Source organism: Acipenser ruthenus, chromosome 26 (genome assembly GCF_902713425.1).
Source record: "Acipenser ruthenus chromosome 26, fAciRut3.2 maternal haplotype, whole genome shotgun sequence".
In the NCBI taxonomy this organism is placed as follows: domain Eukaryota; kingdom Metazoa; phylum Chordata; class Actinopteri; order Acipenseriformes; family Acipenseridae; genus Acipenser; species Acipenser ruthenus.
In genome coordinates, this window is record NC_081214.1 from 3,339,598 (window position 1) to 3,367,554 (window position 27,957).

The following is a 27,957-nucleotide window of genomic DNA, read 5'->3' on the forward strand; positions in this document are numbered from 1 at the left end:
TTTCGCACTATACGTGAAATAAAACAGGCTTGGGTTATGGCAATTTGTATAACGATATTATAAGTCCTTTCAACATTGCACGCTAGTGTGTTTTTAAACGGAACTGGACTGCTAAGTGGTTGAATGGTTTTAAGTGTATTTGATCATTTTACTGCAGGTAGTCACGCCATGCAGCATATGTTTTAATTGTATAAATACACATACAATATGCAAAACATTCACAAGCTCTGCTTTTTCCTCTGTAAATGGTTGTCTAATATGCTACCGTTTCAGAGGATGTGCTTTAGACAGAAGTCCAGTGCGGCTGGTCTCTATGGCTTCCTGTCCGAACACGCTTTTTGGGGGAGTCTATAGGTATTGAAACCTGTCTGTCTGAGAAGGAACAGCACCCTCACTCACACAGACCAGAACAAGCCTGCCACAAGTCCAGACTGTGCTCTGCTGAATAGACAATTAGGAGCCCATTCACATCAAACAGCCACCTCGTTAGAGCACCAGCATCTTCAGAGACGGGGCACTTCAAAGCATGGCGAGGTGTTGGGGTGCGCTATTAACACTCCGGTTTTGAGGAGGGCCGTGAATGGGGGATCAGGGATTAGTGGGGTGAGGGCGTGTGTTTATAAAGACAGAGCAGACAGGCACACCGCATCATCACAGCAGAGTAACAAGTACCTCGAACCGACTGGATCTCACGTAAAGGAATACAGCTGCAACTGAAAATGGATCTTCGATTGGATGCTTTGCACTACGGCAGCGGCGTGGAGATGTTTCTTCAGCAGAACTGGGAATTTCACACTTCAGCTCGGGACCAGCAGTCACAGCAAAACAAAGGTAAGACAGCTTTCTGATTCAGATTGCATTTATAATTATTGATAACAATTTATAAAAACAAGGCACCAGTACTATTGTATCTTTATTACAAACTTACGCACGGAGAATTATCTTCTACAAGTATGTTCCCAGATAATTATTATAACGTGTTTATTTGTATTAGAAATGAAATCAATGCGTTATGTTTCTAATGAGTATGTATTAACTCTGAGCCGTGTTGTATTTTACCAGGCCAGCACGATAGACTGAGAGGCGTGCAAGCGCCGGGCACACAGAGACGGAGGAAGCGCACCATCTTCAGCCGAGGGCAGCTCTCCGACCTGGAGAAGGCTTTCACCCTGACGCAGTACCCCGACATTAACACGAAGGAAGCGCTGGCGACCATCACGGGGCTTCCCGAGTCTAAAATCCAGGTAAATACAGCACTACTCACCCATACAATAAAAAAAAACACATTTCCCTAAAAAAAAACAGATTTAGAGTTTATCTCCTTACCCAATCATTGTGTGTGTGTTTATAAGATACATTTTTATTATATATGCATCTAAACATGAATTTCACACAAGCAATTGTTAAGAGCAATGCTTCACTTGCAATTTATACTAACATCTTTGTTTTTTATAACTGTAGGTCTGGTTCCAAAACCGACGTGCTCGGTACTTCAAGAGCAAGAAGCAGACAGCAGGGACTGGAGGGAAGGAAAGGAAGGTAACAGCACCCAAATACTCAGCTGCTGAGCCTGAGCCAGCGTGTGCCCCGCCTCTGCCCCCCAGCCACCACTCCCCAACCCTGCCCGAGCCCACCTGGCTCACCCAGGGCTCCTACTGGGGGTCAGTGAGCCCAGGCCAGTCCGTCCCGGGATCTCCTCCCCAAGACGACCTGGCTGCTGGACCCGTACCCACGCAGTTCAGCTTGGATGTACAGCCGGGCTTTTACGGCCAGTTCTGGGTTGAAAACAGCTTCTTCTTTCAGCCTGAGCCTAAAGTGGAGAGCCCAGATCCATCTTACTGGGACCGTGCCTTCAGCCAGTATGTTGCAAGCCAGGACTATTCAGGGGAGGTAGCAGGGTGCAGTGCCACCGTTGCAGCGCCACAGAGGAGCCAAACTGTGGTCTACGCCAGGGCAGATCAGACAGTGCCCATGCAGCAGATGCACCAGCAGCAGCAGCAGGAAGAGAACTTCATCCCGCCCACTAACTACCTCTCAGAAGTGTTCTACGATGATCTCAATCTGAGCGACTTCGGCTTATTTTAAAGTTACTATTTGTATTTTGACAAGCAAGGACAATGCCAATTCTCTGATTGCTCAGGTGGATTTTTATAACTGACCTAGCTTTGATTTTTTTTATACACGCTTTATTTGTAAATATGTAAATATACAGTCTAAGTCAGCACTTGCAGTAAGACAACTTTTCAACTGTACTTCAAAAGGACACATTTTTTATTGTATTTTGTATATACGTTTTTTGTACTGATAATACGTGCAACCCATATTCTTCTCTCTCAATACAATGTTCAATTAAACCAACGCACAGCTGTTTTTTTTTTCTTTGAGAATGATCCGTTTCATCCTGTAACCTTGCACAGCCAGCACTAGCCCTCTCTAATGCCTGCTCACAGCGGACAGGCGGAGAGGTGGTGTCCCTGGTGCAGCTGCACAGGAGACTCTGTGAATATGCGCAGCATGTAATCTCCAGGGGCGTCCGGGTTGAAGGTGCTGGGGATGATGGTGTAGCTCCCTGCGGACAGCTGGCAGCGTAGATTAACACTCCGCTGTGCCACGTAGGGGCCCGAGTCAGACACCTCCCGCTGTCGAACCAGTAGCGCAGAGGTCAGGGGGGTCTTGGGGTCACCGCTCTGTCCAAAAAAACAAACAAACACAAAATTACAAAAACATAAATATCTGAGCGATTCAGTTTTATCCCCCCCCCCCCCCCCGGGGACAGCATACGGTTATTTACACTGGACACAATCTCGCTGAGCAAAATCTAATTAATACAAATGTGTTCTTTCTGGGTAGTGTTGAAGCCATCGGCACACTGCAGTACTTTACAAAGCGCTGTACTGCTCACTTACAATATTTGGCCAACAGGTGGTGTCAAAACACTAAATTAAAAACTCAAAATGAAACAGCGCTGGGTTCCTATTGAAAACTAACTGCATGGTCCTCTTTACAATGCTCACACTGTAGATGAGAGTTTGCATTTAAACCAGTTGACTGGGCTGAGCGGACTGCACTGTGTTTGCCAGCCCATGTAATAGGGGGGAGCCCACCTTGTAAACCTGCATTCCGATGGGGTTCATTCTAGGTTCCAGTCTCCTGTTCCCCCTGTTGAAGTTCTGGAGGAGGCAGACCAGGACGGAGCACCCCTCGTCTTCAGCAGTCCCCTGACCGTGTGGCACAGTAGCTAAGCAACGGAAATGAGCAGCAGAGACACACAGTGAGGGGACACCGCCCTCGAACCCTCACGCTGTATTTGAAGTTTGAACACCACGAACAGGAAGGTTTGCTCACCCGTCTCTAGGACTGTGATCGGGTGCTGTGGGTTGCTCGTGTACATCGGCAGGTTGTTACGGCAGCCCCCTGCATTGACCCCTGACACCCACCGACCTTTCACCTCCAGAAGGCTACCTGCATCTGTCAGGGACAAGATTTGTCGACTGAGGATCCACTAAAAAGTTGCTCAGATCTTTGCATTGGGGTGCGAGTTGAAAAGCCTGAACTGTCCTAGTGCATAAGAGTCATATAGAAACCCTAGCCATATATTTATACAGTATACTGTTTAGGAAACGCTATCAGATAAAAGGGGGTGGTACCTGCGCTGCCATCACAGTCAAAATCTGGTCCAAGGGTGAGCACAGTGACATTGGCAAATCGCTCGCAGAAATCGTCAAACTTCATCCTTTGCAAAAAAACAAAACAAAACAGAAGAATCAGGATTATTTTTATGCTGCAAACTCAACGCGGTTCTATTGAGATGCACACAGGACTCGAAGCATGGTACCCACATAGCGGCTGAATATTGGCATTGCGCTATTTACTTAAGAGAAATTCTATTTTTCTTTGAAAGGGAAAATCACCAATTGTATTCTTTCATTTTAATCCTTTAATCAACAATCCTAGCTCCTAGTACACTGATTTATGTACTGTATAATTTTTTTTTTAAAAAACTACCAGAATTCTCCATCTTCTTTTTTGGTGAACCCAAAAGACTCCCTGGTCCACAACGGGATCTCATCCCACAGCGGAGAGCTGACAGAGAGGGTAGAAGTGTTATAATCCTGATTATGACTAAGTATCACTGCATTATTAAATGTGTGTGTGCGTGTGTGTGTGTGTGTATGTGTGTGTGTGTGTGTGTGCGTGTGTGTCTGTGTGCGCGTGTAGGGTGTGTGTGTATGTGTGTGTCTGTGTGTGCGTGGAGGGCGTGTGTGTGTGTGTGTGTGCGTTACTCATCGCTCCAGTCCCCTGTCCACTCCATGCTCTGTCCACAGCCCCAGGGGTTCAGAATTCGGACCAGGGGCACCCTCCCCCTCGGAGTGGTCAGCTGATGAAACAGAACGCAATCTGCTTAGTGCAATCACTGGTTAGAGTAAAACAACAAACACGAAACACATGGACACGGAAAGATCAAAAAGATCGAACCCTAACACTGTAGCCTTCTATCTAATCCATAGGGGATGAAGCCATGCTCTTTGACTGTTTGATGCAGTACAGTCACATGAGGTTCCCGTACAGTCCTCACCTTCTTCACTGCTGTGATGCTGTAGGCATGTCCTGCAACCAGGCCGTCCTCCCTCCCGCTCTGCTCAGGCTCCGACTGCTGGAAAACAAGTGAAACGAGTCCTGACTGCTCAGGAGACTGCGCTAGCTGCAGGCGGGACAGGACGGACGGACACACCTGAGCTTGTTACCTGTACAATGTGGCTAATCAAGCTTGTATTAAAACCTGGAATGAGTGAAACTGCTATGCAATTGGAGTCTTATTTCAATCCCTGAGCATGATGTTCAAAAGGAGAAAAAAAAACACCCAGAAATTAACTATTCAGACAAATTAGCGGCCTGTAAAGTTCTTACTTTTTGGTTTTAGAATTGTAACTGTTTTTTTTACCTTTTAATAAAAGAAACACACTGTCAACCATTTGGAGTAAAAAGCTATGAGAGTTTCACCCTATATTTTTCGGCAATCAGACCTTTTCATAGCGGAACATTAAATAAGACAGGATTAAATTCCGTTTGAAAAGGTGACTACATGAAACCGCACACAGAAATAACAGCCCGTGACGGGTCTGTAAAGGCTGGGCGTTGTTGGCTGGGGGGTTACCCGGCTGGTTCCACAGGCGATGAAGGCTTTCTTCCTGGACGCTGTGGCCAGGTGGCTGTAGAGCTGATCTTGACGGCCAGTGAAATCCCTGATGCGGTACATCTCCCCCACCCCGCCGGTTAGGTCAGTGAGAGCGTCCAGCGTCCAGCCTCCCTCAATCGCCTGGTATGAGCCGTGCAGCCTGGGGAGCACAGCACCAGAGATGTACAGCTGGTTTCACAGGCAGACAATAATGCGTTTTTATTTTATCATACCACTAAGACTTCTGACCAGCCAACTTAAGCCTTTTAACTCATTTGAGGAGTGTTCTGGCCTTAGTTTATACAGAGTCTCACCCCTGAATACTTTTGATTGCCTTCCTGAACTTCCCTATTACTTGGGGTATGACTTTAAAACCTTCTGTAAGAATTGTGTCTGCTGGAAAGGCCTGATTAAATCTGTGCACCACTTACTTGGCGAAGGCTTTCTCCAGCAGGGAAGGCCAGAACTCGTTCCCCACGGCCGAGCGAGCGTAAATCAGCCTGCCATTGCGGGTCGGGAGGAAGTCATCGACCAGGACCTCCACCCAGCTCCCGAACTGCCAGAACCGGAACCGGAACAGTCCGGTGTAGATCTCCCGCTCCGAGATGGTCTGACCTGGGGAGCGAGGGACAGCTGTCACTGACACAGCACAGCCTGCAGGGGGCGCTGTCACATTGGCTGAAATAACACAATGAAGAATATTTTATGTGTTTTATTTATTTTGGTGCTTGTGAACCCGTGGGAACTTCCCTAACAGCTCTGATTTAATCCAGACCTGAACAGCCCCTGCCAGTCCTGGGCCTCTCTCAGGCAGCGATTGACAGTTGTGGTGGACTCAAAACGTCATTAGGAAGTAAGCTGACAATCAAAGTAATTCGCCTGTGAGCAGGATTCAAACCCACGCCTCCAGAAAGATATGAATGATTAGGTTACTCTGCTGTGCCTCCTGGCCCATTCTGCTGGCCCCTCACCTGGGGGTATGACCTTCTCGATGAGCCTCCTGGAGTGAAGGATGGTGGCCACAGAGGCCCAAAACCAGCAGTCCCCCAGCTCCCCCTGGATGATGTCACCCTTACTGACCCCGTCATCCATGAAACAGGCAGCCGGGTGCAGCTGCTGCAGGAGAGAGGGAGGCGTTACGGTCCCTGCAGCGCCATCTAGTGGTGGGGAGTTCTTGGATTACAGTTACATTTTTGGTGCTAAATCTCAAAATGACGTTACCAAATACATTTTGTATTACTATTTAAGCGCACTGTACATATTTAATAATAATCTGAAAAAATAAAACAGTTTCCTGTCATAGGCCCATGTCTACACTATTAGAAATAGTATCATGCCCATTTACTGATAATTAGCTTGCCCTATAGCAAACTATTGTTGATTTGAGAATAAAATAAAATAAAAAAAAACACAGAACACAGCACATTTAAATATTGCTTCACATAATAAATATTTATATATTTAAAACAATAATAATTAGCAGCAGTGCATAACTGACTGTAGAAACTGTAAAAGCACTCAATGGTAGAATAGTTAGTAAAACTACAAGTCTTCCCCCTCCCTGCTGAATGAGAACGTCATACTTCTTCATGCTGTGATTCTCTAAGCTCTCTGCTTACTATTCTTTGCTATGTTTTACTCATGCTTCTGTTACAGTGCGTGTCTGTGGTGGCTCTTCTGCACTGGATCTCAGTTCAGTGCACCACAGTAAACCTCTCTGATTTTGTACCGAAGCTCGAAGCCACTGGATTGCTGGTGGTGGAACCTCTTCGTAGGTCAGAGATGCTGGGGCAGGGGGGAAGTCCGGGTCCTTCCAGAGCTCTCCAGTCTGCAGCTCTGACAGCACCTCCTGGTATCGCTGCAGCAGTGCAGAGACACAGAACAGAGACAAGCGCCACTGTAAGAGACTCACTTGAATCACGACAGGACAGACAAAGTGGACTTTGAGTAGATTTAAAGCACAAATGGGCTTCCCCCAAATGTCAAAGGTCAAATTAAAGTCTGAAAAACTTAACACTTAGCAGCAAACAATTTACTCATTGAGAAAAGAAGATTGTGTCAATGTTCATAAATAAAACAACACATATAAATGATATATATACCAACCCAGCCCCACCCCCATTAACCCTTGACCCCTTACTGCTGAGTTGAGCACTTTGTCTTCACTCTGCTTGGCTGCGCCCCTGCTGCTCGCCCCTGATTGGCAGCAGAGGTCTAGCTCGCTGTCTCTCTCCCGGCCGTCCAGGAGGGCCTGAATGCCTCCTGTGATTTGGTCCCACGTTTTGGCCTTTAACCCCAGCTCCGCGCCCTTCCTATCAGCCTCATCGTGACGCTCTGAGACTGGGTGAGTCTCCACAGGTACGCGTGGCTGTTTAGAGGAGCCTGCCCCAGCTGTTTGACACGGCTCTGAGACTGGCTGTGTCTTCACTACATGAATCTGTGTGACCGTGGTGTGGCTGCAGGAACAGCTATTCCCCATCGGATACTACCAGCAGGCCAGTTCCCTTCCCTCCTGGATTAGTCTTCAGGACAAACCCTGAACTTGCAAGCACGACAGCTTCTACCAAGGCATTACCAAGATGTTTCACCCGCCACTCAATGTAAATAGACTCCAGCAATTCTGACCACTTCATGCACTGTATAACTGTCTTCTCCTCTGGTCTCTTTAAGTTTAGTGGACAGAGTTACATAGCCGACACTCTCTTCTGAATGAGATCGTTGTTCCTATAGTCAATATTATCACTTCTTCACATACAAATACAAGGAGCCAGCTGATGTATATAACTCCTGTGAACCATTACACACAGCAATTCAATTCAATTCAATCCAATGCGTTACTGTTTTACCAGCATGGAATCCTTATCTCGCTTGCCTTGCATTTACATACTGTGGGCTATCCATCCAGTCATGTTCCTGTATTCCCTCTTCCAGGATACAAACCAGGAATCTGTGTAGTTTTCTTTCATCGCCTGACCTGCTGACTGTTCTCAATATCTTCAGAAATCTGCCGTACAACCCAGCCTGTGCTTGGAATACAGAGTCCAGCACCCCAAAGAAAATGCAATGTCTATTATTTTGAACAGTGCAGGCTCCAGTTGCTGAGGTCCATTCACACACATGGAGAAGTGATGGGCAGTGATAGACCTTCGTGCCCACATCAGACAGGGATCCTCATAGACAGCTCAGCAGATCTCATGCTGCTGTGGGTTTGGATTACAGTTTGAAACTTGAGCCTCCGCAGAAATGAGAACCCTTTTGTTTACAAGCACTCTGAAGGTCGTCAATATCAGTGGCACAGAATATAATTAATATTGGGTAGCTAGCATATTAAATAATATATGAAGCCCACTGAGGTAAAGGAGATAGAGACAGATAGACAAGTACAGAGTTAAAAAAAAGAAAGAGATAGACAGACACATATAGATAGATTATTAATTTAATTTTGCAAAAGATCTTCGTTACAAAAAATATTTAGTTTACAGAAAAAAATGCATTGTATTACAAAGAAAAAACAAAATTCACATGTATTAAAATCTTCTGCAAAAGACACTATACAAGATAGATTGATAAATAGATTGATAGACAGATAGCTAGATACGGTATATACTTTTTTTTTTTACTTTATTTTAACCAATACCAGAAGAAAACCAGTAAATAGCATAAACACATTCATGTTATTACATGTACTGTAGTACCAAAAATCGGATATAAAATGCAATTAAATTACCTTATTACCCTAAAATGTAAAGAAGGCACCTTAAAATCACAAAAACAAAGACTATTCGATAGATAGATAAAAACATCCTTGCTTGTTTACAAAAGCTGGAGCAAACTGCAAAAAAAAACCAACAAAACATTAGCAAAACAGTTCACAAAATTGCTTCATTCTGTTCACATTATTATTATTATTATTATTATTATTATTATTATCCCCAGTACTCGATTTGGTGAGCATTTATGATTTGTGTCTTTGTTTTTAATTTAAAAGCCCGGAGTTTAAGTAAAACAGGCGGGTTCAGGAGACAAACAGCGGGGTTTACAGAACAATACGCCATTAGCAGCCTCTTTGTTTAAAGTCACTAAATTCAAAAGTACTCTGCTTAACCAACCCCCTTCTGGAGGATGAGCTGAGAAGCCAAAATAGTTTTTCACGAACTATTTATCAAAGACGAAGAGACTGATAGTGTTACAAAAACCAGGCGACCTGTTTATGGGTTTTGGTAAAACGTCATTGCAAACGTTGCACTGAAACTACAAATAATATAAATATTTAGGTGTTGTTTACAACAATATCTTAACGCGTTCGGATTCCCACAACGTTAGCTTCAGTTAAACCCGCCTCTTTCGGTTTAACGATTGGCTCATTTACCTGTCAATAACATCCGTTGTCTGCTCGCATGAATTTCCGATTAAAATACATCCGGGTGCTTCTCATGAGAAAAGCCCGCCTCTCCTTCTTTTACGTTGATTACGTTACTTTGTTCTTTTTTTCGCCAGTCAAGTAAAGCGATCTGCGCCAGAGAGTGTACGTAAAGCGGGTTCTGGAATAAGGACTGAGCCAGGGCAACGTGCGGTGTGCGTCTGTGTGCGCCATTCTGTGAGCTTGCAACAGCGAGGGGGAAACGGCGGAGGATAAATAACTACGATAAATGTTTCGAGTAATGCTGAAGGGATAATATACAAACGGGTTTATAGCAAAACCAGCTGCCGTGGAACTGAGGTGAGTGAAGAAGGAGTTTAATATTCAGCCCGAAATGCCGCCTTTAGTACTCTGTGTGTGTCCTGTAGCTATTACTGGCCTATGAACAAAAAAGAGTGGTCGACGGCAGGGAGGTCTGTACGTATTCAAGTGTATGAGGTTTTTCAAATTTGACAAAGTATCACGATTGCTTTTGCATTTTTCTTATAAATCTTTTGCATATTTAGATATAACGCACTGCACCATTACTGGAGTTGTGCTTGCTAAACAATTAAGGTTAAATGTTAAAATGCGCACATAATGACCCATAACGTGCTTATTTGGATGCTCGTGGGTCGAGGTTTTCTTTATATTCGTTTATTGATAAACTGAGTTGCTTTTGTATTTTTTGAGGCCTATCTGATCCGCGCCGCACAGTACAGTTGCACACCGCAGTCACAGTCCTCATCCTGTTTTGTTCATGTTTTTAATTGCTGCAGCTAACCTAAAATTAACGCCGACATGTAAAGTTAAAATATTAAATGAAAAATATTTCTGCTATCGATCACATATTTAGTTTTCCCCTTCACGGTGCGTCTTGCCCTAAAAAATATACTCTGTGTAATCCAATATTTGCAGGTATCTTTTTTGGGGGGGGAAGGAAGGAAGGGGACCCTAAATTCTCAGCACTAACTTTTTCCCCTGTGCCCAGTACAAGTTCACTATACTCTACCAGGTTTAGAATCCACGCCATCTCTGTTCGTAAAGCTAACATAACAATTACTAAACGCCCCTGTATTATTGGTATACAACATCTGAACCTAACGTATCAACCTTTATCAATAGAAGTGCTGTGAATATTGATAGAGGCAAGCGTGATGATCGTGCTGCGATGCTATAGTGCGATTACAGTTCCCTGCATGCGAGAACTTGCGAACTAGGTCATTTGTTAGATGCTGAATTTAATCGATCAGCGTGGCTAGTTTTACAGTACAAGGCATTAATGTTAACGTGAGGTCAGAATAAGTTGCTTGCACTGTTCGTAACCTGGGATCAGCCCCTCTCCTGATGTTGGGTTCCATTCCAGTGCTACAGTAAATCATCTGGAACAATCGGTGGGCTGCTGCTGTGTGCCATCCATCTGTTCTGTGTGTAACATTATTTGTCTACAGCTTTTTCCACATGCTCTTGTCTGTGGTAGTTGCACAGTTATTTTTATTAACGACTTTTTAAGAGTGTTATTTAAAATAATAAATAGTGCAGTTACTAAATGGTTTTTTTTTAACCTTAGGATGCGTCTGTGTTTGTTTGTTCTTGTAGATTTAGGTCGGCATGGCAGCAGCATTCCCTTATCGAGGTGGGCCTGGTGGGATCCCAATGCCAGGTGGCCAGATGCCAGATTATATGTCTGAAGAAAAACTGCAGGAAAAAGGTAAGTTCAAAGAACAGCCTGGGCTTGCCACTCCAGCAGGCAAAACAACAACTATATAGACAGACTGCAACTATAGAGAGAAGCTCCAGAAGGATTTCCTGATGCTATACAAAATGAGCATGATATTGATTCATTCAACAGTACAGTTGAGATGCATATTACATGTTGCAAAACAAATGACAAGAAATTACATTGAAATCGACATTCTTTTTAGTGTTCGTGACAAGCTGCATATCTAACGTTTTGAAATGTCTCTTGGATATGTAAGATATTATCTTGTGGTAGTTTAGTTTTATCTATTTAATTTCTTTCCCAGCCCGCAAATGGCAGCAGCTGCAGGCAAAGCGCTATGCGGAGAAGAGAAAGTTTGGCTTCGTGGACGCCCAGAAAGAGGACATGCCCCCAGAACACGTCCGCAAGATCATCCGTGACCACGGGGACATGACCAACAGGAAGTTCCGTCACGACAAGAGAGTTTATCTGGGGTAAGACCGGGAGTCTAAAACAACGTTGCGTAACTTGCATCTCAAGCGTTCAGGCTCGCTGTTTGTCACAAACCATCTTTTTAAGGCTTAAAGCACGTCGGCTACAAAAGTATGCATACACAAAATAAATAAATGCCCTTCAAGCAGGTTACTTGGCTGTTCTGTCCAGCGTTGTGTGATGTACACTAGCTTTTCTCTCATTCTCTCTCCTCTGCAGTGCTCTGAAGTACATGCCCCATGCAGTGCTGAAACTGCTGGAGAACATGCCGATGCCCTGGGAGCAGATCCGAGACATCCCAGTGCTCTACCACATCACCGGGGCCATCTCCTTTGTCAATGAGATTCCCTGGGTTATTGAACCAGTCTACATTGCACAGTGGGGGTAAGGAAGGGCACCAGCAAGATAAACCTGTCTTCATATTTTTAATTCACGTGAAATATATTCAAGGGATAAACAATGTCGGTTGTTGTTGTGTGCGCCGTCAAATCCCTGTGAAAAAGAGGTTAAACTGTACAATCACCTGTTTTTTTTAACTTGCATCTGTCCTGAATCCCAGCTCTGTTCCCTGACTGTGTTCTCCCTCTCTGTGACCTAACAGTGCCATGTGGATCATGATGCGTCGTGAGAAGAGGGACAGGCGACACTTCAAGAGGATGCGCTTCCCTCCCTTCGATGACGAGGAGCCGCCGCTGGACTACGCTGACAACATCCTGGACGTGGAGCCCCTGGAGGCCATCCAGATGGAGCTGGACCCAGACGAGGACTCTCCCGTCACGGACTGGCTGTACGACCACCAGCCGCTCAAGGACAACACCAAGTGAGTCGCTGTCTGCTGAGATGCTGGAGTGTTAATGTCTGCGGTGCAGCTGCAGTCGCTTCTGCGCGTGAGATGTAGATTGCAGTCTGCGCGCACTGCTGAAATCGTTCTTTTAGGGTTTGATTACTCAAGGTCACAATTAAGTTGCTTGCACTGTTCGTAACCTGGGATCAGCCCCCCCTCCTGTTGCTGGGTTCCATTCCAGTGCTACAGTAAATCATCTGGAACGATTGGCTGTTGGCTGTGTGTCGGTAGCCTGTTCTGTTGTTGGTACACAAGTCTTTGAATTTTATTTAGTTAGAATTGGGTGAAATTGCATGAACAGTAGACTATTTAATAAAAATTAAAAAAATCTAGTTAGGCCATTCGATAACATTCGGGTTGCAATTTAGTTTAATCTTTTTAGATGCTTATTAAAATGACTGCAGTCTAATCCGAAGAAACACAGTAGCTGAACTCTGCGTTTTCTCCTCAGGTTTGTGAACGGGTCCACATACAGGCGCTGGCAGTTTACCTTGCCAATGATGTCCACGTTGTACCGCCTTGCCAATCAGCTGCTGACTGACCTGGTGGACGATAACTACTTCTACCTGTTTGACCTGAAAGCCTTCTTCACCTCCAAGGCACTCAACATGGCCATTCCAGGGGGTCCCAAGTTTGAGCCGCTGGTCCGAGATATTAACCTGCAGTAAGTAAACCAAAAGCAGCGATGTCTACTTTATATCATGTTTGCGTGCTGTCTTGGAGCTTACCATTTGTCATGCTGATGAGAGGGATATTTTGAAATCCAAGATTTTCAATGAGTTATTTGCATTTTAAAAAAGGGCATAAATGAATGGTTTCTTTTATCCATGTTGTTAATTTCGTAGCTGTTATATTTGTTAGATTGTAATTGAGTGAAGTAGCTGCCTGTAGTGTGAACACACTGTTGTAAATTGCATTTGTATTTTGAGTACGATATTCTATTTCTGAACCTTTTTTGCAGGGATGAAGACTGGAACGAGTTTAATGACATTAACAAGATCATTATCAGGCAGCCTATCAGAACAGAGTACAAGATTGCATTCCCCTACCTGTATAACAACCTGCCGCACCACGTCCATCTCACCTGGTGAGTAAACGTCACCGGTACAAACGATGTTCTGCTTCATCTATGTACTGTGGCCTTTCACTTCTGTCTGAGGTTGCTGTGTAAATGTAAATTCGATCATTGCAGGTACCATACCCCGAATGTGGTGTTCATCAAAACAGAAGACCCTGACTTGCCTGCTTTCTATTTTGACCCCCTGATCAACCCCATCTCTCACAGACACTCTGTCAAGGTAAGAAACTGTGGCTGAAAATGGAAGTTGATCCAGTAAATGCATTTGGGCCACAACCCAGTCCTTTTGGAATGGATTTGTGGGTATTGGCTTATTATACACAGTAGCTTTAAATCTGTCTTGCATGTTGAAAAAACAAGTGAAATATTGAGAACGGGAAGCTCCGTTGTACAGTAATGTGCAGTTTACTGTCAACACAGCCCTGATTGTTATTGATTTGAAATGGCAGAGCCAGGAGCCCCTGCCCGATGATGATGAGGAGTTTGAGCTGCCAGAGTTTGTGGAGCCGTTCTTGAAAGACACCCCCCTGTACACAGACAACACTGCCAATGGCATCGCCCTACTGTGGGCACCCCGTCCCTTTAACCTGCGGTCAGGGAGAACGCGCAGAGCCATCGACATCCCACTCATTAAGAACTGGTGAGGAGGAGCTTCAGTATTTTTTTTTTTAGGCAGTTGGACTAGAGGTCTGGGTCGAGTGTGGTGGAGTGAGTCTTAATGGTTTGAGTTAGGCCTACAAGGTAGATGTTGTTGCTGTAATCTTAAGGACTTCACCATAGACCATTTCCACATGTGACATGATATGGACAGCCCTTTAAGTAGTATTTTTTTGTTGTCTTGTCCCAGGTATCGGGAGCATTGCCCTGCAGGTCAGCCTGTGAAAGTGCGTGTGTCCTATCAGAAGCTGCTGAAGTACTACGTATTGAATGCTCTCAAACACAGGCCTCCCAAAGCCCAGAAGAAAAGGTGGGAGACGCTATAATGAGATTAACGTTCTAGCCAAACAAAATTTAACAAACGCAAATAAGATGTGCAGACTGAGTAGTTTTCTATTTTTTTTAGTTTTCTAGTTTTTTATTTATTTTTTTTGCAGATATTTGTTCCGCTCGTTCAAAGCGACCAAGTTCTTTCAGTCGACGAAGCTGGACTGGGTGGAAGTGGGGCTGCAGGTGTGCCGACAGGGCTACAACATGCTCAACCTGCTGATCCACAGAAAGAACCTCAACTACCTTCACCTGGACTATAACTTCAACCTCAAGCCCGTCAAGACTCTCACCACGAAGGTAAGGCGCTACGTGGACGGGGAAGAGGCTCCTAGCAGGTGTCTGAGGCTTAGCCGATGTTCTGTGTTATCAGTGCGGGCGGGGGGGGGGGGATACCCTTCTCTTCTGAACGTTACTTTTCCTGGACTGCTTCTACGTGAACCTCGACCCGAGCTGTAAAAATAACAGCCGTTCACTTTGTAAATGTGCTGCACAAGTCTCCCAAAAACGTAGAGATCCAATGTCTGCTTTATCATTTTGTAATGTTTATCTTTTTGTCAAATGGCTGAGTCTAATGTTGCCTTCCCCCTTTTTTTTTTTTTTTTTTCAGGAACGTAAAAAGTCCAGATTTGGAAATGCGTTCCATTTGTGCAGAGAGGTTCTGCGTCTCAGCAAGCTGGTGGTAGACAGCCACGTGCAGTACAGGCTGGGGAACGTTGATGCCTTCCAGGTAAGAATCGGCTTTTAAAAAAAAAAAAAAAAAAATGCAGCGTTGATGTACAGTAGACTCTCATATTTATCTTTCTATGACAGAAGAATCATTAATATTCTTCCTTTTTTTTTCTAAGCTGTCAGACGGCCTGCAGTACATCTTTGCCCATGTGGGCCAGCTGACTGGGATGTACAGATACAAGTACAAGCTGATGAGACAGATCCGCATGTGCAAGGACCTGAAGCATCTCATCTACTACAGGTTTAACACTGTGAGTAATTGCACACGTGGGCCCCACTTTACTGAGCTCTTGATAAGGAATGGGTGCTGGACTTGATATTTAGTACTAAATGTGCTGTTTCTTTTTGCAGGGTCCAGTTGGAAAGGGGCCCGGCTGTGGTTTCTGGGGACCAGGATGGAGGGTGTGGCTGTTCTTCATGAGGGGCATCACTCCTCTGCTGGAGCGGTGGCTGGGAAACCTGCTGGCCAGGCAGTTCGAAGGTACCGTATACTTGGTTTGTGTTCCGATGGCAATTAAGCTTTCACTTTGCGCTTTCAAGTGCAATTGTAATTTGGAGCATGATTTGATCCGGAGGTGTACTTGCATGTTTGCACTGGGCTAAGAGACAAACCTGTCCTTTTGGCAAACCTTGCTGTATCATGAAAACCTACAAAAGCTGTAGAATGGGATGCAAATGGAGGGATCCAAAGCGAAGTTGTGTGATTAGAGTACAAGCGTTTTTAAAGGGTGCTAACCTCGCTTCGTTTCGTGTTCTCCAGGGCGTCACTCCAAGGGCGTGGCGAAGACTGTTACGAAGCAGCGCGTGGAGTCTCACTTCGATTTGGAGCTGAGAGCCGCTGTCATGCACGACATCCTGGACATGATGCCTGAGGGAATCAAACAGAACAAGGCCAGGACCATCCTGCAGCACCTCAGCGAGTCCTGGAGGTGCTGGAAGGCGAACATACCCTGGAAGGTAAACCAGCCTGTACTGGTCTTTCACGTGTTAATGAAACCAGATCCAAGGGCTTTAGCTACAGCTGTGGATGCTTTTATTTGTTCCCTGTTTGCAGATGAAGCCTCAGCCTTTTTGTAAAATTGCTTTCAAATAGCAATCCCAGTTCAGTTGCAGTCTTTAATTCTTTCCCTTTTTATTTATTTTTTAAATAGGTTCCTGGGCTGCCCACCCCAATTGAGAACATGATCCTCCGCTACGTGAAAGCGAAAGCAGATTGGTGGACCAACACTGCCCATTACAACAGAGAGCGAATCCGTCGCGGCGCCACTGTTGACAAGACGGTCTGTAAGAAGAACCTGGGTCGCCTGACTCGACTCTACCTGAAGGCTGAACAGGAGAGGCAGCACAACTACCTGAAGGTGAGGGCAACTAGCCTAGCCTGCATGCGTTTGCTACTTCAAATCAGGTTTCACTTCAAATCAGGTTTTTCTCTTGATATCCAAAGGCTTCAATATCTGAAGCATGATTTTTGCATTTCCATCTCGGTACAAGAGATATTGATCAAATTCAATTATTTTAAATAGTTACTCTTGTCCTTGTTACATGTAGCAAAGCAATACAAGTGAGATCCAATCCCTCTGTCTCTCCTAGGATGGTCCGTACATTACAGCAGAGGAGGCTGTTGCTATCTACACCACCACTGTCCACTGGCTGGAGAGCAGGAGGTTCTCTCCCATTCCCTTCCCTCCACTGTCCTACAAACACGACACCAAGCTGCTCATCCTGGCCCTGGAGAGGCTGAAGGAAGCATACAGGTAAAGTGTTTATTTTAAAAAGAACTGAGATTTGTCTTTCCAGAGCTTTGTACCACTGAGATGGGCAGCCTGTCCTACTAAAGTTTTTAAAAGTTGCATAACCAGTTACTGTACATGAAGATCATAAAGTGAGTTTTTAAATGTGAATTTCCTACCATGAATATCCAGCGCTTTTCTAAGTACTCTTACGCTGTTGTGTTACGTTGCAGTCTAACCCTTTCCGTGCCTCCTGTCTCTCTCCCTCAGTGTGAAATCTCGGCTGAACCAGTCTCAGAGAGAGGAGCTGGGTTTGATTGAGCAGGCTTACGACAACCCCCACGAGGCGCTGTCCAGGATCAAGCGTCACCTCCTCACACAGAGAGCCTTCAAAGAGGTGGGTGTCTGTACCAGATGGTTCATCGTACCTTGTGAGACGTAAAGCATTTTTCATCTTGTTTCGTGCATGCGGTCATATTGCACCCGTCTCTCGTGCAGGTTGGTATTGAGTTCATGGACCTGTACAGTCACTTGGTCCCTGTGTATGACGTGGAGCCCCTGGAGAAGATCACCGATGCTTACCTGGATCAGTACCTGTGGTACGAAGCTGACAAACGCAGGCTCTTTCCGCCTTGGATCAAGCCAGCCGACACGGAACCACCTCCACTGCTGGTCTACAAGTGGTGCCAGGGTAAGCAAGACCAATATCCTGTGATCCAATAACTGCACTTGCCAGGTAGACTTGATTTAGGTCAAACTTTATATATACAGCATAGATCTGCTGTGGGGATTTGAATTTTGAGCTTTTCAGTTCTGTCAGAACACATAGCTGGATGCATGCCAGCAGTGTTGCATTGTCCTTCCTGGTGATCGGGTTTATTTAAGAAGTTGGCATTTCTTTTCTTCAGGCATCAATAACCTGCAGGATGTGTGGGAGACGATGGAGGGAGAGTGCAACGTGATGCTGGAGTCTCGCTATGAGAAGATGTACGAGAAGATTGATCTGACGCTGCTCAACAGGCTGCTGCGTCTAATTGTCGACCACAACATTGCTGACTACATGACGGCCAAAAACAACGTGGTCATTAACTACAAGGTGAGCGGTCCGGTCCGACCTGGAGTGACTTCAGTGCTTTTCCTCCGCCAGGTAACAGGGATTTCCTAATGGCCCCGTGTTGGATGCTGAAGTATAATGCTGGCTCCTTTTGCATATCCTCTAGGACATGAACCACACAAACTCGTACGGCATCATTCGAGGGCTGCAGTTTGCCTCCTTCATTGTTCAGTACTACGGCCTGGTGATGGATCTGCTGGTGCTGGGGTTGCACCGCGCCAGTGAGATGGCCGGCCCTCCACAGATGCCCAATGACTTCCTGAGCTTCCAGGACATTGCCACTGAGGGAGCCCACCCTATCCGCCTGTACTGCAGATACATCGACCGCATCCATATCTTCTTCAGGTAGCCCTTTCCGATGCATGTTTTTTATAATAGGTGTTCCGGAGACCAGAAATATTTTTGTATACGAGCCCTACGCCAGTGTGACTTATTCTGGTATCCTTATCTCTAAACTAAAAACGTTTTTTTACAGTAGTTCCTCAGGATAAACGAAATACAGCATTCTGTTATTTAACATCAGAAAATGTTAAGAAGCAAGGGCTGTATGTTGTGCTGATGTTGATTTTTAGTGTGTTTATTTTGCAGATTTACAGCGGATGAGGCAAGAGATCTGATTCAGAGGTACTTGACTGAGCATCCTGACCCCAACAACGAGAACATTGTGGGTTACAACAACAAGAAGTGCTGGCCCAGAGATGCTCGAATGAGGCTCATGAAGCATGATGTCAACCTGTGAGTGTCCCTAGCAATTTTTAATGACACCATTTGAAACCATTTAAAATAGTGGACATTTTCTAAGCAACACAACCAAAATAATAAATTAGATTTTTGTATTTATTTTATTTAGGGGTCGAGCTGTGTTCTGGGACATCAAGAACCGCCTGCCTCGCTCTGTGACCACGGTCCAGTGGGAGAACAGTTTTGTGTCTGTGTACAGCAAGGACAACCCCAACCTGCTCTTCAACATGTGCGGGTTCGAGTGCCGCATCCTGCCCAAGTGCCGCACCAGCTATGAAGAGTTCACGCACAAGGATGGGGTCTGGAATCTGCAAAATGAGGTAACGTGCCATCTGGTGCATTGCAGTTAACAGGTTATTAAATTCTTTGAAATGCTATTTTTCTTTTAAACTTGTGCTAAAATTCCTGTTTTTTTTTTTTTTTTTTTTTTGTTTTGTTTTTTTAAGGTGACGAAGGAGCGAACCGCCCAGTGTTTCTTGAGAGTGGATGATGAATCCATGCAGCGGTTCCACAACCGGGTCAGGCAGATCCTAATGGCTTCTGGATCCACCACCTTCACTAAGGTAAGCATGGTAGGGGGTGAGGTGTAGCTTACATTTCTAGGTCTGTAAACCTTGTATCTAGACGTTTGATGGAGTAGAGAGATGGTTTTGCCATAATGTGTTCTTAGAGTGACCAAAACTACCCAGCAGTGATCCCTTATTTTAAATTCCTGTGTTAAATAAGAGTTTGACTCGATTTTTTATTTTTTTCCCCCCCATTGATGCAGATTGTGAACAAGTGGAACACTGCTCTGATCGGTCTCATGACGTATTTCCGAGAGGCCGTGGTAAACACACAGGAGCTCCTGGACCTGCTGGTGAAATGTGAGAATAAGATCCAGACCCGAATCAAGATCGGACTCAACTCCAAGATGCCCAGTCGATTCCCTCCGGTCGTCTTCTACACACCCAAGGAGCTGGGAGGGCTGGGCATGCTGTCCATGGGCCACGTCCTCATCCCCCAGTCTGACCTGAGGTAAGGGGATCCCTAATGTGCCTGTTATAAAGCCAAGCCACTCGAGTCACTGCCTGCAGCTTTCATTTTATCCCTGCCCCTTTCTTGTGTGTTCCTATCTCCAGGTGGTCGAAGCAGACTGATGTTGGCATCACCCACTTCCGCTCTGGAATGAGCCACGAGGAGGATCAGCTGATTCCCAATCTGTACAGATACATCCAGCCCTGGGAGAGCGAGTTCATCGACTCTCAGAGAGTGTGGGCAGAGTACGCTTTGAAGAGGCAGGAGGCCATCGCGCAGAACAGGTAGGAATGGATTCCAGTTAAAGCGATTTGTGCATCTAAACAAAATGGCCCACGCTTCAGAATTCAGCTAGGTCATTTTGTAATCCTGTGTTATTCAAATTGTAGACGTTTAACTCTGGAAGACTTGGAAGATTCCTGGGACAGAGGTATCCCCCGAATCAACACTCTGTTCCAGAAGGACAGACACACGCTGGCTTACGACAAGGGGTGGCGAGTGAGGACAGACTTCAAACAGTACCAGGTAAGGATCGCAGTGGCAAGAGCATGCGTCTGCTTTGGAGATCTGAAATACCTACAGCTCACAAAACAAGCACTCTAAACCCCTCTCTGATGCAATTTAATACAAGCTGCCCTTTCAGGGGTTAAACTGACCAATATTAAATCAGCCTCTGCATTGCCAGTAGATGTTCATGTGCAGCGAGGAGGGTTGGGTTTTTTTTTTTTTTGCTTTGGCAACAAGTGCTATTCTCCTCCGATTTCAGTTTGAATCGTTCTGAGCTGGCATATGTTTTGCCTACAGAGGGAACCTGCACACAATGTTCTCTGTTGGTTGTCATCATGCATTCTTCCTTACTCTGCGGTTATTGTAAAGACACACAAATAGAACACCCAAAACTAGTGCTGAAAATGTAATCCCGTTAATCTTCTTCGCAGGTGCTGAAACAAAATCCGTTCTGGTGGACCCACCAGCGTCACGACGGGAAGCTGTGGAACTTGAACAACTACCGAACCGACATGATCCAAGCGCTGGGAGGTGTGGAGGGCATCCTGGAGCACACGCTCTTCAAGGGAACCTACTTCCCCACCTGGGAGGGTCTCTTCTGGTACGTTGAATATATGAATGGATCAGCTTCCTTCTCCTTTTAATGCAAGTTTCTCTGTGTGACACAAGAAGTGACCCTTTCCACTGGTTTGTCACAAGTGTCAGCTGCACAATGAAACCACAATGTTTTTACCAGCAGGCAGTGTTTTTTTTTTTTTTTTTTTTTAAGTTTCCTCTTTCTAAAATAACAGTATCAATCAGGTGACAGGCCATAGCACAAAACATAATTTTGTGGTTAGAAAATATATATATATACTTTTGTTTTTTTACCCCCCATCAGGGTTCACCTTCTGTCAGAAATACAGCCTATTTAGTGGAGATTTAATGAAGCAAATACCTTTTGGACCCCCGTCCTTCCATGTGAACTGAAAGCCTTTAAGACCAACATTGCAGCTACTGTATATTGAGGCTTCCTAATCTTACAGATTAGATTTATGATGAACAACGCTGTGCTTTTGATAGTCCAGGCCAGTTCTGCACTGTAGAATGGAGTGCTCATGCATATAGCTTATTTTTAAAGGAAGACAATTGTGCCTGAATTCACATTCTAGATGTTGCTTTTGTTTTTGTTCCGCAGGGAGAAGGCGAGTGGTTTTGAGGAATCCATGAAGTGGAAGAAACTGACCAACGCTCAGAGGTCTGGTCTGAACCAGATTCCAAACAGAAGGTTCACTCTCTGGTGGTCGCCCACCATCAACAGGGCTAATGTGAGTAACCAACAAGCTTCGGATTGGTGTCCCGCTACAAAGCGGAGACAGATTTGAAACCTAGATCTTCTGAAGTGCATTTCATGCACAATACTAAGATTTTAAAAAGGATGTCTGAAATCTGGGATTGAATCATTAAGCACTACAATATGGCAATTTTCATACTGGACTTGAAAGTATCCAATTTTTTGTCAAGTATAAACAAAATTAAATTAATTTAAAAATACATCAGAAAAATAATGCTGTGTCCTAGGTAGTGCTGTCTAAGTCCTACTATCGGACGATAATGGATTGTACCTTGAATCGATTTGAAAGGTTTAAGTTGGTCCTAAGGAATGCTTGTCTCTGCATCCTGCTCACTCCGACTCCTCCCTTGGTCTGCTCAGGTGTACGTAGGTTTCCAGGTGCAGTTGGATCTGACAGGTATCTTCATGCACGGCAAGATTCCCACTCTCAAGATCTCCCTCATCCAGATCTTCAGAGCTCACTTGTGGCAGAAGATCCATGAGAGCGTCGTCATGGACTTGTGTCAGGTACAGAGAACCGGGGGGCTGGCTGTTCAATAACAAAGATTTAAAATTTAAAAATATGGGCACAAAGTAGAGTAAAAGGGAAGCTTCAGTCCCACTTGCTGGTTCCAAACCTACGACTAGTGGGTGAAAGAGCATCAAGACTGTTCTACAGCTAAGCCAAGGAAGCTGGAAACTTTATAACGGGTAGCTGTATACACGGCTGCCCCATGGCAAGGCTTTAATGTATTGGCCCGCTCCATATCTGAAACACCTGTGTGTGTTCTGTGCAGGTGTTTGACCAGGAGTTGGATGCTCTGGAGATTGAGACTGTGCAGAAGGAGACCATCCACCCCAGGAAGTCCTACAAAATGAACTCTTCTTGCGCAGACATCCTGCTTTTTGCCTCTTACAAGTGGAACGTCTCCCGGCCGTCTCTGCTTGCCGATTCAAAGTAAGCAGGATTTAAAAGCAGAGTGGGGGGCAGGGGGGACCTTTTTCAAGGCATGCTTTTCTAGGTGTGAATAAATTTAGTTGCATTATTAAAACCAGCTAATTTTAGATGTACCCAGAGTTGATATCTTGACAATCGGATCTTACCAGTGCTTCTGCCCCTCCCTTTCTCCTACAGAGATGTGATGGACAGCACCACAACCCAGAAGTACTGGATTGATATCCAGCTGCGTTGGGGAGACTATGACTCCCATGACATTGAGAGATATGCCAGGGCTAAATTCCTGGATTACACCACAGACAACATGAGTATCTACCCATCTCCTACTGGAGTCCTCATCGCTATCGACCTGGCTTACAACCTGCACAGGTAACGGTGCAGGAGTAGAGGGAATGCACTGTTTTTGTATTTAACCTGACTTTTTACAGTGATTTTTAATCTTAGTACATTTTAATGGCTTATTGAAAGAAGAATTCTCTGTTTTTTCTGTGCTGATCATTTTCTGCTGTTGATTCCTAGAGTTCTTGAAAATCTTTTCTCTTTACTACGGTGATGGTAGCTAGTTGATCTGTTGATGTTGCTGTCCCTAAACTGGCTGTCTGTCGTCCCCCCCCACCCCCCCCCCCCCCCCCCAGTGGCTACGGTAACTGGTTCCCAGGAGGGAAGCCGCTGATCCAGCAGGCCATGGCTAAGATCATGAAGGCGAACCCGGCTCTGTACGTGTTGAGGGAGCGAATCCGCAAGGGGCTGCAGCTCTACTCTTCCGAGCCCACTGAGCCGTACCTGTCCTCCCAGAACTACGGGGAGCTCTTCTCCAATCAGATTATCTGGTTTGTGGATGACACCAATGTGTACCGAGTAACCATCCACAAGGTAAAGTCTGTTGTGCATGTATACAGTACAAATGCATCATGCTTTTGCTGTGGTTTTTTTTTTTTTTAAGTGGTGTTTCCTAGCCTGTTAAACGTTTTTCTAAATTAACATGTGGATTTCTCACCCCCCTCCACCCACACAGACCTTTGAAGGCAACTTGACCACAAAGCCTATAAACGGAGCCATTTTCATCTTCAATCCCCGAACTGGGCAGCTTTTCCTGAAGATTATCCACACCTCTGTGTGGGCAGGACAGAAACGTCTCGGACAGGTATAGGGTTTTTATATTTATTCATGCTTCAGTGTGGTAATTCTGTAACACCACCCCCCTTTCCCTCCCCGGTTAACCACTGACTGATAGACTTGTATCGCTTTGCCTCCTGTCTTCCCCTGCAGCTGGCCAAGTGGAAGACAGCTGAAGAAGTAGCTGCCCTGATCCGATCCCTGCCTGTGGAGGAGCAGCCCAAGCAGATTATTGTCACCAGAAAGGGCATGCTGGATCCCCTGGAGGTGAGCAAGCAGCTCTGACGCTTCCTGGTCACTTAGGAGGAGTGCTTGTAGACAGAGCTCATGCAGTAATTAAGACTTTGAGGCTTGGGTGGTGTGTTGTTAATTAGTCCTGTCCTGCTGTTTTTCAGGTCCATTTGCTGGATTTCCCCAACATTGTGATCAAGGGGTCTGAGCTACAGCTGCCCTTCCAGGCCTGCCTGAAGGTAGAGAAGTTTGGAGATCTAATCCTGAAGGCCACAGAGCCACAGATGGTGCTGTTCAACCTCTACGATGACTGGCTGAAGACCATCTCCTCTTACACCGTAAGGAACCTTCTCCGCTCCTCTGCAACACTGACGATCGCGGTGTCCCTAGTTCTTTTTAAAAATCTCTCTTTGCAATAATTGTAGAACAGTACATTTTTTCTAATTTTGTTTCACACAGTCCGTTTTATTTATTTTGCATTAGGCCTTCTCCCGTCTGATCCTGATTCTGAGGGCCCTACACGTGAATAACGACCGTGCCAAAGTCATCCTGAAGCCGGACAAGACCACCATCACGGAGCCCCACCACATCTGGCCCACGCTGACGGACGAGGAGTGGATAAAGGTGGAGGTGCAGCTGAAGGACCTCATCCTGGCAGACTACGGCAAGAAGAACAAGTGAGTCTCGCAGCTAGAAATGGGATTGGGGAGGCAGCGTGGACTTTGATTGGAGCTGAAGGGTTTGGGTCTTTATAGTGTAGGTTTAACTGGGAGTCCTTTGTTTAAAAAAAAAAAATAATAAATAAATGTAATTAAACTAAAGTTGCAAAATGTACATTTGTTTTACCTGCATGGAAGCCAGTTGACCCTGCGTGTTTGTGCCTGCTTGTTTTACAGACTCTTTTTTTTTCTCTGCTTTGTGTTTCAGTGTGAACGTTGCGTCTCTGACTCAGTCCGAGATCAGGGATATCATCCTGGGGATGGAGATCTCAGCTCCCTCCCAGCAGAGGCAGCAGATCGCTGAGATTGAGAAGCAGACCAAGGAACAGTCCCAGCTCACTGCCACGCAGACCCGGACAGTCAACAAGCACGGAGATGAGATCATCACCTCCACCACCAGCAACTACGAGACGCAGACCTTCTCCTCCAAGACAGAGTGGAGAGTCCGGTAGGGGCTGCTTTTGTAACCTTCAGAGGTGCTTTTTAAAAAAAAAAAAAAAAAAAAGTGTTGTAGTTTTCTTGCTTTTAAATTTGTTTTATTTTAAATCACAGAGCGATCTCTGCTGCCAATCTGCACCTGCGTACAAATCACATTTACGTTTCGTCGGATGACATCAAGGAGACGGGCTATACCTACATTCTGCCCAAGAACGTGCTGAAGAAGTTTATCTGCATCTCGGACCTTCGTGCTCAGGTTAGTCTTAAATCTGATTTTGTGTGTTTTTATAGAACGTATGGAGCTCTAGGTACAGTATGCGATTGGTATTAGTCTTGCTGACCTGTCTGCCTGTGTCTCCTCCAGATTGCAGGTTACCTGTACGGCACCAGCCCCCCGGATAACCCCCAGGTGAAGGAGATCCGCTGCATCGTGATGGTGCCTCAGTGGGGAACCCACCAGACCGTGCATCTCCCCAACCAGCTCCCACAGCACGAGTACCTCAAGGTACTGTGTCACCTCACTGGGACCGCTGTCTGTTTTCATTAAGTTCAGGTGGCGTTATGCTGTGACTCAATAGTTGAAACCAAGACATGGGAGGCGTGTGATCTTGAATTGATTCTGTTCACCAACTTTTTTTTTTATTGGAATTGCATAGCTGGTTGTGACCTTGCTGGCATCCGAACATACCTTTTTTGATACATGTATAGAATAATTGATATAGATTTATAGAGAGATTAATAATAAAAATCAATACTTTGAGCGGGTGATATTTTGAACGCAACTAACTTGAACAGTTTCTGTGAATCCTGTTTTTTGTATTGAAATGTGTTCGTTTTCTGTCCCTTCTCAGGAAATGGAGCCCCTGGGCTGGATCCACACTCAGCCAAACGAGTCTCCCCAGCTGTCCCCTCAGGACGTCACCACGCACGCCAAGGTCATGGCTGACAACCCGGCCTGGGACGGGGAGAAGACCATCATCATCACCTGCAGGTCTGTCTTCACACTGTCCGTCTGCGTGTGGTAATGCAGTCCTGTCCATTTTTTACAGGCTTTGCACCCCCGAGTGTGGTCATTTAAGGGTTGTATAATCATATTGTATTTGCATGTGTGATTTATTATCACAGGACTGGTGAAAGCTTAAAATCAACTATATGCAAATTCCTGTAACTCTATCTAGAATCCCATCCCAACAAAAAAATAATTCTGCCAAATACAGTACCCTCCCACCACCTTCATTCTGTGCTGTATTAATCTGTTTCCTCCTCCTCCTCCCCTTTTCAGTTTCACCCCCGGCTCCTGCACCCTCACTGCCTACAAGCTGACCCCCAGCGGGTACGAGTGGGGCAGGCAGAACACAGACAAGGGGAACAACCCCAAGGGGTACCTGCCCTCGCACTACGAGAGGGTGCAGATGCTGCTGTCTGATCGCTTCCTGGGCTTCTTCATGGTGCCCGGCCAAGTCTCCTGGAATTACAACTTCATGGGTAAGCAAGGCTGTGCCGCCCCATTACACTGAAAACCAGCCTGCAGCACATAATGCCACGCTGTCCATCGCACTTCTTTACAGACCCTGCGTTTGAGATCACAAAGCGTTTTCTGCTGGCAACTTGCTGAATAGTTCAAGTTCCACTATCAGAACAATCTTGATTTGAGATGCAACTAGTTGCCAGAAAGTTGCTTGGTGTTACAAGGGCTTCAAAGTTATATAGTCAATTATACATGATGTCCTACTGGTGTAATGTGAACAACTAATTCATTTTAGCAGTACATAGATTTGTTATCTTGGAAACCATACTGTTACTATATTGTATTTATACCGAATGTAATTTTGCGTGAACTGTCCTATTTGGCTATCTCGTAACAGCGTAACTAATGTATTTATTTTTTCCTCCCCAGGTGTTCGCCACGATCCCAACATGAAGTACGATCTGCAGCTGTCCAACCCCAAGGAGTTCTACCACGAGGTGCACAGGCCCTCCCACTTCCTGAACTTCGCCTCGCTGCAGGAGGGGGAGATCTACAACGCCGACCGGGAGGACATGTACGGTTAGAGCCGTCCTCGGAGCCGGCAGGCCTGCTACTGTTGATATTCAACAAGGAGTCCACTCGGAGCTCAACGTGTTCCAGCGACTGTACGCACCACCATCTCTGCATTTCGGATCGCTTTCTTTGGGGAAACGGTTCCTTTTTTTTTTTTTTGTGTATATACACGTTATGCTGGAACGATGGACAGCGTATAAAGGCAAAGCAAAATGTAGTTCTCCATTCCTCAATCCTGAAAGCAAATTGTATAAGCCCTCTATTTCTGCTTCAGTGTTGTAAATGGATTTCTCACATGCTCTTTAACGGGAGCAGTCTCTGATGTTAATTTTCACAAGTTATGAACTTAGCCACTTCAGAAGCAAAAAAAAAAAAAAAAAGTCAGTTTGCCATTTTATTGTCTGCTTTAACTGGAGAAATTGTTTGCCTGTGTTTTTGTTTCCTTTTTCTTAATTTTTACAGAAGTAATTGTCTGTATTCCACGCTGCGTATTGTTTGGTGCAGTGTTTGTATGCACTCTGTATGAACCGAGTTTAAATAAAGTCTCAAAGTTTTATAAATGTACGCTTGTTTGGGTGTGTTCTTTGGAAGTGTATCTGTATGTCAAATGAAAATCCTACTGTAGC

General features: G+C 45.3%; 2 protein-coding genes and 1 non-coding gene across 4 annotated transcripts; 2 read left to right on the plus strand and 1 right to left on the minus strand.

The window, feature by feature from the left end:
- Positions 1 to 1,639: 1,639 nt before the first annotated feature.
- Positions 1,640 to 8,365, minus strand: LOC117430547 (calpain-A-like). Of its 2 annotated transcripts, none has more exons than XM_059001177.1 (12): positions 7,317 to 8,365; positions 6,906 to 7,034; positions 6,148 to 6,292; positions 5,608 to 5,791; positions 5,156 to 5,336; positions 4,577 to 4,651; positions 4,284 to 4,378; positions 4,006 to 4,083; positions 3,648 to 3,733; positions 3,346 to 3,468; positions 3,105 to 3,238; positions 1,640 to 2,687 (listed from the first exon to the last, which is right to left on the minus strand). In XM_059001177.1, the coding sequence occupies exons 1-12, from the start codon at positions 7,653 to 7,655 to the stop codon at positions 2,445 to 2,447; spliced, it is 1,812 nt and encodes a 603-aa protein (XP_058857160.1). In that variant the 5' UTR covers positions 7,656 to 8,365; the 3' UTR covers positions 1,640 to 2,444. The 2 variants fall into 2 exon arrangements, with proteins under 2 accessions (XP_058857160.1, XP_033906555.3); XM_034050664.3 differs by having other exon boundaries at positions 4,577 to 4,654; positions 7,317 to 8,362.
- A 1,245-nt stretch (positions 8,366 to 9,610) lies between these two features.
- Positions 9,611 to 27,895, plus strand: LOC117430546 (pre-mRNA-processing-splicing factor 8). Its single transcript, XM_034050663.3, has 43 exons — positions 9,611 to 9,896; positions 11,175 to 11,286; positions 11,603 to 11,771; positions 11,989 to 12,153; positions 12,371 to 12,589; positions 13,065 to 13,277; positions 13,575 to 13,700; positions 13,806 to 13,911; positions 14,141 to 14,331; positions 14,539 to 14,658; positions 14,786 to 14,975; positions 15,286 to 15,405; positions 15,524 to 15,658; positions 15,759 to 15,888; positions 16,168 to 16,364; positions 16,559 to 16,765; positions 16,998 to 17,161; positions 17,408 to 17,534; positions 17,636 to 17,828; positions 18,046 to 18,233; positions 18,358 to 18,596; positions 18,840 to 18,986; positions 19,102 to 19,312; positions 19,439 to 19,555; positions 19,762 to 20,009; positions 20,114 to 20,293; positions 20,399 to 20,534; positions 20,948 to 21,117; positions 21,694 to 21,823; positions 22,210 to 22,356; positions 22,626 to 22,786; positions 22,964 to 23,155; positions 23,422 to 23,659; positions 23,802 to 23,930; positions 24,056 to 24,169; positions 24,298 to 24,471; positions 24,617 to 24,810; positions 25,061 to 25,300; positions 25,405 to 25,546; positions 25,655 to 25,795; positions 26,142 to 26,281; positions 26,573 to 26,775; positions 27,188 to 27,895. Exons 2-43 carry the CDS (start codon positions 11,187 to 11,189, stop codon positions 27,340 to 27,342), a joined length of 7,008 nt encoding a protein of 2,335 aa, XP_033906554.1. The 5' UTR covers positions 9,611 to 9,896; positions 11,175 to 11,186; the 3' UTR covers positions 27,343 to 27,895.
- LOC117430975 (small nucleolar RNA SNORA54) lies at positions 10,886 to 11,015 on the plus strand. The gene has a single exon (XR_004548624.1). It is a non-coding gene; the product is annotated as a small nucleolar RNA SNORA54 (small nucleolar RNA).
- Positions 27,896 to 27,957: the final 62 nt, after the last annotated feature.

Coding starts and splice junctions, on each gene's coding strand:
- LOC117430547 (XM_034050664.3), bottom strand. CDS start 7,655: ATGGGGAATAGCTGTTCCTGCAGCCACACCACGGTCACACAGATTCAT. Junction 5,792..6,147: donor CGAGAAGGTCATACCCCCAG/GTGAGGGGCCAG, acceptor CTCGCTCCCCAG/GTCAGACCATCTCGGAGCGG. Junction 5,337..5,607: donor CTGGAGAAAGCCTTCGCCAA/GTAAGTGGTGCA, acceptor TGTGCTCCCCAG/GCTGCACGGCTCATACCAGG.
- LOC117430546 (XM_034050663.3), top strand. CDS start 11,187: ATGGCAGCAGCATTCCCTTATCGAGGTGGGCCTGGTGGGATCCCAATG. Junction 19,556..19,761: donor GATCCACCACCTTCACTAAG/GTAAGCATGGTA, acceptor CCATTGATGCAG/ATTGTGAACAAGTGGAACAC. Junction 20,535..20,947: donor CAGACTTCAAACAGTACCAG/GTAAGGATCGCA, acceptor TCTTCTTCGCAG/GTGCTGAAACAAAATCCGTT.